At 43.1% G+C, this 15,182-nt stretch overlaps 1 protein-coding gene across 8 annotated transcripts in view; it reads right to left on the bottom strand.

The window, feature by feature from the left end:
• ABLIM2 (actin binding LIM protein family member 2) overlaps positions 1 to 15,182 on the bottom strand; it is a 229,230-nt gene that overhangs the window by 29,420 nt on the left and 184,628 nt on the right. For 6 of the 8 annotated variants that reach the window (XM_074992431.1, XM_074992430.1, XM_074992429.1 and 3 more), the window contains 3 exons: positions 10,334 to 10,383; positions 9,590 to 9,737; positions 1,647 to 1,705 (listed from right to left, as the gene is read on the bottom strand). In XM_074992431.1, coding sequence (XP_074848532.1) covers positions 1,647 to 1,705; positions 9,590 to 9,737; positions 10,334 to 10,383 — 257 coding nt within the window. The remainder of the gene's footprint in view (positions 1 to 1,646; positions 1,706 to 9,589; positions 9,738 to 10,333; positions 10,384 to 15,182) is intronic. The other 2 variants (XM_074992435.1, XM_074992436.1) reach the window with 1 other exon arrangement.

Raw genomic sequence — 15,182 nt, 5'->3', positions numbered from 1 at the left:
CTTGTTTATCCCCTGTGCTTCATGGCAAATTGAGCTCCAATTCCCAGCATTCCCCAGAAGCAAAGAGGCAGAAAAGTAGCTAAAAGTCACTTATACTCTCCTTCTCAACAGCTTTTCTGAACCAAGTTTTTAAAGACCTGACACTATTGGCTAAGGCTAGAGTTTTTGCAATACACTAACAGAGTTAGGCACTCAAACCCCACTGAAACTGAGTGAAAGCTGAAAGTCAAGTCTTTAGGCTCTTTGGAAATTCCCATCTCAAATTCTGCCCTCACCGGCAGTTGCCAATAATGCTAACCGAAGTTGTGTGTACATGATACAAACATTCTCTGTCTTTCTTCTGATTGACAAATGCTATGATCAGTTGACTGACATTACAGGATCCTGCAAAAACAGTGTTTTTTGTTTAAGTCCTGAGGTTCATTCTTGTCTGCTAGGGGGTGAATCACATGCACAGCCCTGAGGTTTTATTTTTTAATTTTATTATTCAGCATTGGGAGAATTGATTAAAAATAACAAACCACAAAAGTTGCTGCATTCCAAACAGACAACAGCTATGATGAAAAGAATGCCAAAATTTTGGCCTAAAGGACCTGACCGTGCACGACCTTTTCAACTCATGAAGTTTACATATGCATTTCAACTTTTGCATTGCACAGCTGAGACAAATACGGCCACCTGCTGGTCCCCAATGTCTATTGCACTGTTTGATTCTGAACACTAAATGGTTCTACGGCAAACATGCTTGTTGCACAATGCTATATATCTGTCTTCGTCGTCCCCCCCCAGCAGGCTGGTGGGTGTGTATTCCTACCGGCACACTTAGGGATTAACTCAGCATGCGGGACTACAGTTTTGCTTTGGGCAGCTCCACACTCTTTCCTCTCCCCATGAACTCAAGAAAGGGATGAGGATAACAGCCCTTAGCATTTACAACATATTCACACATGCCACTTAATTTGTGAAGATTACAAGAAATAATTTCCATCACAGACACGGCAGTAGGGGTGGGGGCAGAATTGCTGGACCCCTGGGCAAGGTGGGGTTAGCTCCACGGTCCCAGGAGGGGCTGGGGGCAGCCTCAGTGCTGCCCAGAGCATGCCACAACCTCTCCCCACACTGCTCAGTCCACCCTCAGAGCCCCCTGAAGTGCATCATGCAGCAATTTAAAGATCCTGGGGCTCTGGCCACTGCTCCCATGGCAGGCCTGGGGCAAGAAACCATTAAAAAAAAAAACAAAAAAAAACAGTAGTTCAAGAAATGCATCCCAGCTCTGGGTTGCTCTCACTTTGCTCCATCACAAGAGAATTAGCTTGCTTTAAATAGATGCCCATCTTTCTCTATGATTAATTTAACACTAACTTCTGTTAATATGTTCAGAATACACTTTTGGATCCGTGCTTGTTTTTGGAGATGAATGAGACACACAATGCTCATGCCACACACAGTTAGATGTCTCAATATGGCTGATTGCTCATGGGAGACAGACATGGCTGAACCTCTTTGGCACAGAAATATGTTATATAGAGCTGGTGGCCAAACCCTTTGAAGAGCACTGTGTTATTTGTGATTACGTAGGTGATTATTAAGCTGCGCATTTATGGTACAAAGTTAACAGGTTTAACTCATTCTACACGAATACCTACCTGGTGCAATCCATTCTTTCCATAGCCAGGAAGTGAAGTAGATTTGGCATAAGGGAATCCTGTAAAAACACACTATATATCAGAAGATTTTTGCATAAACCTTTACAATCACATTAATAAAGCAGGCACACAAGGCAAGAAAACAATTTGCCAGAGGTATCACCAGGTCTCTGAGATACAGTACAACCGTGTATGGTTCATCTCATTCTTGTAGAAAGTTTTCAAAAAGAGTAATATATCCATATCGATAATTCCTATCACATCAGGTACGGGTCATTCTAGATCTCAGAAGACTGCACGCTTGGCAGGTAGGGGATGGTGAGCACATGTGCTGAGGAAGATCTCTAAGGAAGAATTTGGTGTTGTAGAAAGTAATACTGAGGACTCAGTAAGTGGTAACCTTTTCTCTGATCTTTGGGTGTTGCCCAGATTCTCTGGCATCACTAGAAATGCTCTGATCTCTTTAAACTGCCACTTTCAAACTTCTTTCTTAAATAATCAGTTTAACTGACTGGCTAGTTCTTTGAAGGGGTAAATCTGCACAGCTCTCTTCACTAGAGCTTTGCCCATTTACACCAGCAAAGGATTGAGTCCTGTTGGGTTAGAGAGGAGATGAATGAGAGAGGGCAGAGAACAGGTAGAGGAAACAATGAATGATGCAGGAGAAAGTGAGCTAGGCACTATGTTTACACTGCCTCATAACAGCAGACTGAGGGAATGGTCAATGAAACAAAAAAAAACCCATTATTTAAAAATGATAAAAGGAAACTGATGCATGTGCCACCCCTAGAACTCACTACCACACAAGCTCACTGTGACCAGAAGCTTTGCAGGATGCCAGAAAAGTAAAGGTATGCATATGAGTAATGGGAAAATCCACAGAACAGTAGATAGAGTTAATTTTAAACATAGGCTATAAACTAGCTTCTGATTCATGGGACTATGAAGAAATTATTCTACAATTGTCCATTATGGAGGATTCTTGCATCTGCCTCTGAGGAAAGTGGTAGTGGCCACTGTTAGTGACTGGATATTGTATTCTGTGGATCACTTATCTGATCCAACATGGCAAACGCTATGATCCTCCTTAGAAAACCAAGCACATTATTTATCCTTACTTACACTTTGTATTGCAGTAGCACCTAAGGACCAGTACTCCCTGTAAGTGGTGTGCTTGGGTAGCTACCCAGGAGAGAGTCAAAGGCCACCCAGCTGATCAGCTGAGTGCTCACAGATGGCATCATGTGTTTCTACTTTTGGTGCACATCCACACACATAGATGGAAAAAAAAATGACGGGGACATCGCTAGATTAGGAATCAGGACCACACTCTGTTAGGCACTGAATAGACAAATAATAAAGCTACAGTCCCTCTCGTGGCCTATCAAACAGATTGGTGAAGAACGGTCCTGGGGAGATCAATTCTGACCTCTCTGCCTTGCTGAGCAGTAACACTGAGTAGATGGGCTGACACAGTTCAGTTTTATTCCCAAATATTTCAACTTTACTGCATATACAAAAAGACAGGTTAAAATAGGAGTAATGAAAAGATGTAAAATCCTATATTTAAATGATTTAGGAACACAGAAATTGCAGTGTCAGAAGGGATCAAAAGTTTGTCTTAAGTGATTTCCTGCTTATAATAGTGGCCTCTTCCAGCTTGTGAAATTCCCACCACACTCCTGGTTAAAGGTGGAATATTGTAGTACTAAAGGGGAAATGCTTTGGGCAAAGGACACAGTTTTGAATTTACAAACTTCCTTTTTAACACCTAATAGCTTGGGAGTTTTATATCTCAAACTTGAATGGGGACAAACATTCATTTCAGGATGAACATTAATTTTGTGTGAAAATCAGAGACGTGAAGTATAAGCGACATCTTGTGGCCATTTGGAAAACGTCCAGGATGAAATTCTGGCCTAATTAAAATCAGCACTTCACCTAAGTCTTCATTCTCTAGGAAGATCTCAGGTATACTTTATACTCAGGGGTCCTCAAACTGTGCGTGGGATCCCAAAGTGGGTCACAACCCCTTTTTAATGGGGTTGCCAGGGTTTTCTTAGACTTGCTGGGCCTCAGGGCGAAAACCCTAGCCCAACAGCCAGGAGGGAAGCTGAAGCCTAAGGGATTCAGCACTGGGCAGCAGGGTTCATGTTACAAACCCCAAGATGAGATTGAAGCTTTTGGGCTCTGGCTTTGACCCACTTCCATCCAGGGGAGTGGGGCTCAGGCCATGGGAATCAGAAGAGCTCAGGCTTTGGTTTTCCTACCTGCAATTATGTAGTAATTTTCATTGTTAGAAGAGCGTTGCTGTGCAATCAAGTTTGAGAATCCCTGCTCTGTAGCATTTCTGATTGCTCTTCTTTGAATGAACCAATCTAGACTGAATTAGCCACTGTACTTGTAGCAACTGGAAACATCACGTGATGTTAAATGCTTCTGCGGTATCTTGCAGCATTTTCAAATACCTTTTGCATATAAATCTGTCCTTACCAATGCAGATACTATTGACTCCCAACCCCAGTTATAGTGCAGATTGATGTGGCTCCTTTCATGCCATTCACGATAATTTAAAATGTGATGTTGTTGGATTTCAGCATAGACTAATCGAGGCCACATTACAGAGGCATATAAGTGTCTAAAAATGCAAACATGCACCTTATGGGATTTTCAGAGGTACCTATATGCATCTTCATGGAGTTCAACACTTTTGTAAATCTGATCTTTGGTCTTTAAAATTAAGGATTAAGAATAATTGAAATAACCTATACTTATTGATGGTAAATTACAAAGCAAATCTATATTTCACAGCCAAAATATTAAACAGCTTTTTTTTTTGAGAAGAAAACATAGGGCATGACCACATTACACCACAAGAAAATAATATTAGTGTCTAGCTCTTATGTAGCATTTTTCAGTAACAGACCTCAAAGCACTTTACATAATGGCCCACGTTACAGACAAAGAAAATGAAACACAGAGAGGCAACTTGTCCAAGGTCATCCAACAAGTCAGAAGCATTGCCAGGATTAAAACCCAGGTATCCTCACTCCTGGTCCAATAATATAGCCATAAAGCCAAAAAAAAAAAACCCTTATGTAGGCCTAAACTGCGCTTCCTGCTACATGGTAATTAGCATGTCACTGAAGAAAAGCAACAATTAAGCCAACGTAAACTATGGAAACTTGATAATAGAATTGTCTTTTGATAACTCTATGCCACGCTAGGGTATATAACCACATGTTCTTGCCATTGCTAATTTTATTTTTCTTTTATTAACTCCAATGGTATGTTTCATCTTGCCTAAGGGTACAGCTTCACTACAAGGAAGATCAGTCCTGCTGTAGTTGACCTTTTGGAGTTTGCCTAGCAGGGACATGCTAAATTGAACTTACAAGGTGCCTGCGTCGGCACTTTTGAACCCCATTAGGAGTAAGGGAAGTCGACAGGAGCACCTAGTGGAGACAGTGCAGAAGTCTGAATTAAAGTACATTGACTTGAGCTATATAATAACATAGCTGGAACCACATACCTTAATTCGACCTTCTACTGTACTGTAGACCTGTCCTTAGATTAGAGTAGAAGCTCTTTTGGACAGACTGTCTCATTATGTCAGTTTGCAATAGAGCCCTCATTCTGATTTGAGGCTTCTAAATGCTACTGCACTACAAGGAATATGTAACCGTAGTAACAAGTTAAGCAACAAAGGCTCATCTGGGAAATGGCAATCATTTGTAGAGCTGCTTTTCCACTATCACAGATCCCAAAATCAAATGTCTGTGACCCAGGAAATACCAACTGTTGAATTACCTTTAATGTCTCCCATTAAATGAATGGTGGTAAAATGCAGCAGAAATATATATTGAACCATTTATTGACACTGTTTTTTAAAATCAGCACTTTTTTTTAAGAAGAGCTATAAGTAGCTGTCACCGTGACAAAATTTGTTTCAAATGCACTGGTGAATCATATTTAGTTACAAATATGTTATACTGTACATTATACTGAAATGTTATAAACACCATGTACTAAACTACCTACCATAATATACATATGTATGCCTCAGTTACATAGTAGAAGGATATTTATGCAAACATGTATGTAAGCAAGAAAAGAAAAACAAAACTTTGGAAACGATAGTCTCGAATACAAAAGCTTACACCCATACACAAAGTTCTAATACATCACTGGTGCCCAAAGTGCATATGAGGTTTGAATGAAAAATGTTTTGCACAGAACAGAGATAGCTATTACTGGCAGTAAATACATGCCTCTTTCCAGGTAAATGTACACACACACATACACAACCAAATAGAGTTCATAAGGTACCAATATATTTGGATATTCAACACTTTCCAAACTGTATGCAAGGACTGGCAGTGAAGATGAGTTCAAATTCTTAATGCTCTAGCCTCTTCTTCACCTCGTCAAAGTGAGGCATAAAATGGTCTCCATGAGTAATCTCTCTCTAAATAAGACAGCTGAGATGGCATACAAGGGCTAGGGCATTTTGGCACCTAGCCTACAATTTTAGTACCAGACAGAAAAAATTAGGAACTAGGGTGGTGCAATTGTGACTATGGTGTTTTGATACCACAGGGTTCAATTGTGGCTTTGCCAAAAGACCTCTGTGAGGAGAAGGCCTCAGAAACTGAAAACAAGAGGGATTCATCTGCAGTTCCTTCTTGCTCTGTGGAGGAAGTAATCTGTACCAGATCTAAACAGTCTCTACATAAAAAAATAAATGGATATAAATCAGACATCAGGAATGGTACTGTACAGAAACCTGTGGGATAGCACTTCAATCTCCCTGGAGACTCAGTAACAGATTTGAAAGTAGCAGTCCTACAGCAAAGAAATTTCAAAAATCAAATGGAGAGAAATCTCTGGGCTGCAATTTATTTGCAAATTTGACCCCATCAACCAAGGATTAAACAGAGACTGGGAGTGGCTGGCCCCTTACAAAAGCAGCTTCTCTGCCCTGGGTGTTAATATCTCCCCATTAGACTCTGACAATAGGCCACATCCCCCTGTCTGATCTGGCTTGTTTTTTCCTCTTTTGATATATACCACTGATAACAGGCCATTTCCACTTTGCTGAATAGACCTTGTCAGCTCTGGCCCTCCCTTTTACAGGGACCCCACTCTTTAAATACCCCTCTGAAAACCACCCTCCCCCCCGCAACTCATGCATCTGACAATGTGGGTCTTTGCCCACAAAAGCTTATGGTCCAAAATATCTGTTAGTCTGTAAGGTGCCACAGGACTTCTTGCTGTTCTCAAAGATAAAGACTTACATGGCTACCTCTCTGATACCAGACCTAAACCAGACACACATCACTGTCCTTCCTTCTTGCACCAAATAAACTGCACTGACCAGCTCTTCAGGTTTGGTGCTTGCTGCTAACATTCTCTTCACTCCCCATCCACATATGGGAGGGAGAACAGCTCAGCAATGAGCAGTGCGGCACTCAATATTGAGAGATGTCAACAGTAAAGAAGAAAAAGGAAGTATTAAGGACAGCATGGGAGACAGAACTAGGAGTAACTGGATAAAATTAAGGAAGGGAATAAGAGAGGCTGAATATCCCGGGGGGTGGGGGGAGGCGGACAGGAAGCCTTCAAAGCCAGAACTATTGAGTTATTAAATTGTCTTTTTAGATAAATGGTGGAAACTGTCACTGAGCACTCTGAAAACCAAACAGGGCACAGCATCTAAAAATGTAACTGAAGGAACAACTTGCAAGAATAGGGAGGTTACTGTGTAGCCCACAGGGTCTTTTCTATCCCTGACTTCTGTGTTTCTGAATTGTGTGTGAGATATTAGAAAATATAAGGACATGAGTGAGTGAAAGCAGAATGGTAGTCACATGGAGAAGGCTGTGATACAGTCTGTTTGTAGCGTACTGTGCATCAGACATTTTTATGTGAAAGGTTTTGACCTCATAAAGTTCTCAGAAAAATCCTGTTATCTCACAAGATGTACAGATAAGTACCATATCAACATGATCAGTTGGTCTTCTCACATGACTACATTATTTATCTGCATAATGTATGTTTATTTCTGCCAGTTGCTCTTGGATGTGAGAAGTTTGTAGCAATTAGTGAAAGCTTCACATGTACAAGGGCATTTATGAAACATTCCCTGTGTGGAAAATATCGGATGGTATTTCAGAAGGGAAATCCCCATGCTCTGGTTCACTGGGATCATCTGATCCAAAACTGTTTTTTCTCATTTGGTGCACCCCACTGGCAGATTCTGCTGCATCAGTTTTTTTTTATACCCTCTCTTGTATAGTTGAGCCATAAACTAATCTAATCTATCTAAGAATGTCCCTGTCTGTCTGTGCTATGTTTGTTCAAGAACTCCTCTTAAACTATAAGAGCTCTGACCATAAAATTTGGTATGCAGCTTCCTCTCACCCTACCTTAAACCATGGTCAGAGTTTGGCTGTGCCTGAAAAGTGGGAAATGCCTGAAATCCCAGGATTTCCCAGAACCTGGAAAGGGAGGGGACAGAAGGAGGAGGGAGGTGAAAGGGAGGGGCACAGACAGGAAGGATGGGATACTGAGAGTGGCCGCCATGGGCAGCTGCAGCATCAAGAGAGAGGCCAGCAGGGCTGGGGCCCTGCCATCTTGCTTGACAGAAAGACAAGGTAACTCACTTCTCTGCCTCAGATCGAGAGCCTGCCAGTCCAAGGAGAGCCTACAGCGGGGACTTAAGGGTCAGGGGCAGGCCCCAGTATCGCACCCAACTCAGACAGCCTGCAGGGGGATAGCAGGAGATGGGGTGCAGCCCCTGGTGCAGGGGTACATCCCTAGACCAGTGCAGGGCTGGGAGGGGATGGGTGGTGGTTGGAGGCTGGGGTCAGCCGACAGAGCACTGCCCCACCCAAAACAGACTGCAGGATGGAGCAGCCACTACCTCAAGCAAAGACCATCCTCAGGAGAATCTGCAGGCTTGGAAGTGCAGCAGTAGGCTGGGGGCTTCCCCCAGAGTGCTGCACTTCCCCCGGCACAGGCTGCAGGCCCATGGAGGTAGCTGGAGTCCAGGGCCAGCCCACAGAAGTCCAGCCTCTACCCAACAAGCATACCACCCCGGATCCCTCGTTCCCAGGAGTCATGCCCCTGCACCCTCAGGAGGAGCCACTGGCTGGGGTGCACTGCCCTGAACCCCTGGGAGGAGCTGCCGTACTACCGCATGTCACACCTGCTTTGAATTCTGTACCCCCACCTTCTGCTTTGACAACCCCCCACCTTGAACCCCCACCAGCCCTCTGCCCCTCCTCACCCCTCCAGCCTTCATCATTTTTTATTTTTGAAAAATGCAATCCTTGAAAAAAGCATGTACATTTTCATTTATTTTCAAATAATTACTTCAGTCAGAGCGCCGAGCAATGGCGAATGCACGTGCTAGTTTCCTTAATATAAAGATGATGGAGCCAGCTATCATATTACCAATGTCTGGCATATTACCTTTTCTGCCAGATGTGCTTTGCAGTGAGATGAAGGCTGTTTAAAAACTGCTTCCCCAAACTGCTTATTCCAGTTGACTAGTATCTCCAGCATGGTGTGGCAAGGGGCCCTCTCTTAGGACAAGCGGATGTTCAAAGGTATTTTCCTCTAAAGTTATCATTTGGTGATTCATGTACTAAAAGCAACTTTTAGGTTCCTTTATTCCTGTTGACAAATTCCCTCTGCTCCCCCATTCCCAGTCAAGTTAAATGAAGATAATATGGCGAACACCTTCCCTACTGACAGCTAGTGAGAGTGGTATTTCACAACGATGTTCCTCTGGCTATTCCAATTCACAGATATGGAGCATTTGGGTGGAGGCCCAAGGCAAAGAATGAAAATGTGCAAAGAAGCCCCTGGCATGGCTGTCTCTTTCAGCCAAGCCACAATCCCACATTCATGGCTAACTGTGTAAAGTAAAAACTTACTTGAGCGTACAGTGGTTGAATTGTCCTGCATTTGCCGGAGCTGTTCTCTGTCAGTTCCAGGACTGTGTGACAGTGACTGAGTATCCAAATCTGGAGAATTAGTTCTGGTGTCCATCTCCCCCTTCAGAACCAGCCAGCTGCTCTTTAGCTGAACAGAACAAAACCAAACCTCAACCTTTGGATTTATGCCTGCAAATCTGCCCACAGGAGGATTCTCTTGGATCAATCTTTAGTCAAAGGTAATTTGGAAGACAGATCACATGCATTGCTTCATTGGATTGGCTGTTAAAATTCTACTAACACAGAATTAACACCCAGCTGAGCGAGCACAGGTTTCCCGTTAATTATCTTCCTGCTGTTAATCTGTCCTGGTTTCAATCCAAGTGCATTTTTAAATATTAAACTACGAATCCCCATCAATGTCACTTTATCACTTTTTCTCATTTCTAAAACAAATTTATTGAATAAAAACCCAATAATGACCTCCACCAAACCACCATGAACATGCCTACATTGAGTAAAAGCATGCACTCATTGCATTAGTTCAACTCCTCCTACTTGTTACCTTCCTTATCGTTCCATCACTGGTTATAACTCTACTGGAAGCACTTTGCTGCTCTTAAATGGCTAGAATAATGATTTCTACAAATAAAATATCTAAAAAATAATTTTTAAATATTTTAAAAATGGTACCCTTGACAAACACTACCACACTGCATGCTCCTACTGCATTCTGGAGATTACCTTCCTATTGTCCTGATCAAAACTTCCATCCTCCCCCTCTGATCTTCTTACTGTTAGAATATAAAGTTCATTGTAAGTGTTAAAACAGCATCATGTGCTTCTTGTTTCATTTTGACTGTAATCATATTGCAGGTTTCTAAAAAGAATAAAATAATGCATACAAAGGGATATCAAAAGTTGGAAGCATAGGGTGTCATAATTGACGCATTTAAAGTCACTGTGAAATGATTAAAATGAAACAATGTTGTATATACAGTGTCTGTATAAAACCTACTCTTCCTCTGGCATATGTTAATGTACAATTTATAGGGAAGATACTAACTTCTGAGGCTTGATTGGAGGGAGTAAAACAATTTAAGGCATGGCGACACAAGAGAGTTTACCTCAGTGCGGCTGTAAGCTCTCTAACGTAATTGCTGTAAGTTGGTGGGAGAGAGCTCTCACATAGGCTCAACTAGTCCAGCCCCATGCCGACTGGCATGTAGTCTGGTGAAACTTGTGTCACTTGGTGGGGTGATTTATTCACCTTCCTGAGCCACATAAATGACCCCAGCGTAAGCTGTTGTGTGACATAGCCTAAGAAACAGATTGTGACTCATCTTAACACAGCTGCTCAGGGGATCAAGCCCCTCCTTTCCTGCATTGCCTCATGTTAATGCTCTCCGCCTGGTAGCTTGGGCATAGCAGGTTTTACATGCCTTGCCCTCAGTCTTGCGCAGGTAGGGTATAGAAAATGGATCTGACAGCCCAAAATGCCAGCCCGCATCGCCCATTACAGGAGAGCGAAGGGTAAGGAAGGGGAAGCTGTTCCCCTACAAAGAGCTGCAGCAAATCATTTCACCACCAGGAGCAGAGGCACATCTGTGTCACAATTCCTTCCCCAGGCTCCTCCTAGGCTAATGTGCTACCCTGACACCAGGAAGAAATAAAATCACAATTCAGTCCATCATGATTAGCATCATGGTATTAGAAAGAGCAGGGTCTCAATAATGGTTGTAATTATCAACACCACTGGAGAAAAGGACCACCCAGGTGCAACGTGTATTTTCTGAATGTATCGATTTATTGCTGAAAATTTTCTGCTGACACTAACTTGCCACTCTGCAATGCTTTGCACTGAACTACCAGGTCTGCTGAGGAAAAAAAATATCTTGTCATTAGGAGGTTCCCACGTTCTCCTCTTCCCCTGATTTTCTGGTCACTTTGTGTCCTTTGTTCCTTGACAGGTACAGATGAGACTGTACAGGAAACTAATCTGAACCCTAAAAATAATTTCACAACTGGCAGATTTTGCAGACTTACACACCCCAAAATGCACATAATAACTTGCCAAAGTTAAGGCCCATGAGAGTCAATGTTTTAAAACATTGATCGATGCAGCTTTTTAAAGATACCATAATGGAGCACCAGTGGCAACAACTCTTCCCTCCCTAGCCTCTGGCCCTTCATTTAGTGGCCTGTAGATTTCCATATGGCTTCTGTCTCTGCCCTGGGCACTCTGCATCTGCCATTAGCACTCTGATGCTGCACCTCTGCATTCCCTAAATCTCCACACAAACCCAAATTTTAGACTGTGTTTGTGTGTAGCAGAGCAAAATTCCCACTCCAAAAAGTTGGGAACAGGTGAGGGCAAGCAGAGGGCAAGTGGAACAGGATCTTGAAAAGACAGCTCTTGTCACAGACACTTTGCATAGGCCTGGCTGCTGACAGCTGGTCTGGCTTCTGTAACAGGTATGGGCAAGCCACAGAGCTTCCATCTCAGAGATACACACCAGATGCTCTTCAATATAAGATTGTTTAATATACTGCATGGTACCCCTGAGGTTTGCATCCATAAGGCACGTTACTCAGAGCACTGCCTAGTGGCTGAAGAGTATAATACAGTTTAGTTTGCCATTACAATTTCCCCTTCCCGGAGGTGAGCTCATAAGCTTTTTGTCACGATAAAAGCTGCGTGAAATGCTAACAGAAAAGAGTTGGAATTTAATTTTACATTATATTTTTAAGCAAATGGCCCACACATTTCAACCTAACCTTTGAAAACAGTGGCTAAAATATTCAAACATAGAGCCTGATATGGCTTGAAACTCCAGCGGGCAGACCACTTGCCAGGAGTCAAATAAAAGTCAGTGCCGTAAGCATGAATGCCAGGGTTTGTCAATGCAGCATGCTCAGAAGGTTAGGCAGCTAAGTCTATATTAAGGCACCTACATCAAAGTCACCTGGCTTGCAGAAATGCCAAGCATTGACTCCAGTGAAAATTAGGGTGCGCAGTACCTCTGAAAATCAGGTCCTTTTTACATGACATCTACATGTGGACTCAAGGAGCCCAAGTTCAACCGTTTGAGCTCTCTGTTTGGATCAGTGCTAAACCTGAGAAAGGTCAAACTCTTTTGAAAAGGTTTACTATTAAATCAAATGGTCTGAAAATATGAAGATACTAACAAAACAAAAAGGAATACCATCCTCTTCCACTTTCATATCCAAATTCACAGCCTGAAGTTATGCACGTGACATTTTTCCCCACCACATTTTTATTCTGAATCTGGGAGTTTCTAATGGAAACACAGAAGATATATCAACTGGGCACTGCTGTAACTGAGACCTTCCAAAGTCAAATGTTTTGGATGAGTTTCTTGCAGTTTTGTTTTAGGGAATATTTTTTTCTGGTTGTTTGTTTCAACTTGGTTTCTTCAACAAAAGAATGTTCTCTGGCTTCAACTTCTGAATGTCCTAGTTCAAAACCCCTTTAAAGCTTAAGAAGCTGAATCACCAGCTGCTAATGTGCTTGGGTTTTAGCAAAAAAAGACTTATACAACTTCTGCTGGGAGTTCTTCCAGATCCAAAGGTTGTTTCCATTAGTCTCTACAAAGAAATGGATACTTCATCGCTCTCAGTTTTTGTTTTCATTGGCTATGTCTACACTAGCCCCAAACTTCAAAATGGCCATGCAAATGGCCATTTCAAAGTTTACTAATGAAGCGCTGAAATACACATTCAGCGCCTCATTAGCATGCGGGCGGCCGCAGCACTTCGAAATTGACGTGGCTTGCCGCCTCATGGCTCGTCCCGACAGGGCTCCTTTTCGAAAGGACCCCGCCTACTTCGAAGTTCTCTTACTCCTGTGAGCAGATGGGAATAAGGGGACTTCGAAGTAGGCGGGGTCCTTTCGAAAAGGAGCCCCGTCGGGATGAGCCACGCGGCGGCGAGCCGCGTCAATTTTGAAGTGCTGTGGCCGCCCGCATGCTAATGAGGCGCTGAATATGTATTTCAGGGCTTCATTAGTAAACTTCGAAATGGCCATTTACATGGCCATTTCGAAGTTTGGGGCTAGTGTAGACACGGCCATTAAGAATAAATTGGTAGGTGCACTCCTGTAGAAACCCACTCAGCCTCTACTTTCTACACTCCCTTTCAGAACCTTGTTTATATATAAAACAAAGATTAAAATTCATCTCCCCAGGGTAGCACAGACATGTCTGACTGACCTGCATATCAACAAAGGACCTCTCACACCACTGTGTATCAGGAATAGCTTGCTGAAGTCAGCATAGTCACACAAGTATAAAAATGACAGAGGAGAATCTGGCCCTTAGTTGTGTATGTCAGCTGGAAGGCTGACCCAGAAAACACAGGCCATGAAGAACTCCCTTTTTCAGGCCTGATCTACATCTCCATGGGTTATCAATCTAAGTTAATAGAATCACAGAACCATAGAAACATCGGGCTGGAAGGGACCTCAGGAGGTCATCTAGTCCAGCCTCCTGCTTCAAGCAGGATCAACCCCAACTAGGTCATCCCAGCCAGGACTTTGTCAAGCCAGGACTTAAAAACCTCAAGGGACGGAGAATCCACCACCCCTCTAGGCAACGCATTCCAATGTTTCACCACCCTGCTGGTGAAGCAGTTTTTCCTGATATCTAACCTACACCTCTCCCTCTTCAACTTCAGACCATTACTCCTTGTTCTGCCATCTGACACCACTGAGAACAGTTGCTCACCCTCCTCTTTAGCACTCCCCTTCAGGAAGTTGAAGGCTCCTATTAAATCACCCCCTAAGTCTTCTCTTCTGTAAACTGAACAAGCCCAAATCCCTCAGCCTCTCCTCATAGGTCTTGCAGTCCGCTGAACCTGCTCCAGCAAATCCACATCCTTTTTATACTGGGGGGCCCAAAACTGGACACAATATTCAAGATGTGGCTTCACCAGTGCCAAACAGAGGAGAAAAACTGCTTCTCTAGATCTGCTTGAAATGCTCCTCCTAATGCACCCTGGTATGCCATTAGCCTTCTTGGCTACAAGAGCACACTGTTTACTCATATCCAGCCTTTCAAACACCCTAACCCCAGGTCCGTTTCCGCTGTACTGCTTCTGAGCCAGTCGGTCCCCAGCCTATAACAATGCTTGGGATTCTTCCACCCCAGGTGCAGGACTCTACACTTCTCCTTGTTGAACCACATCAGATTTCTTCTAGTCCACTCCTCCAATTTATCCAGGTCACTCTGGATTCTCTCTGTACCCTCCATCGTATCTACCTCTCCTCCTAGTTTTGTGTCATACGCAAACTTGCTGAGGGTGCAATCCAGTCCCTCATCTAGGTCATTAATAAACATGTTGAAAAACACAGGCCCCAGAACCGAGCCTTGCAGCACTCTGCTTGAAACGACCGTAATCCAGATATTGAGCCATTGACCACTACCCACTGGGCCCAACTGTCAAGCCAGCTTTCTATCCATCTTATAGTCCAAGGATCCAATCCATATTTCCTTAATTTATGGGCAAGAATGTTGTGGGAGACTGTATCAAAAGCTTTGCTGAAGTCAAGGTATATGACATCCACTTACTTTCC

Source organism: Carettochelys insculpta, chromosome 4, assembly GCF_033958435.1.
Source record: "Carettochelys insculpta isolate YL-2023 chromosome 4, ASM3395843v1, whole genome shotgun sequence".
Taxonomy (NCBI): domain Eukaryota; kingdom Metazoa; phylum Chordata; order Testudines; family Carettochelyidae; genus Carettochelys; species Carettochelys insculpta.
Note: the sequence above shows the minus strand (reverse complement) of the source record. Positions and strands in the feature narration are given on the sequence as shown.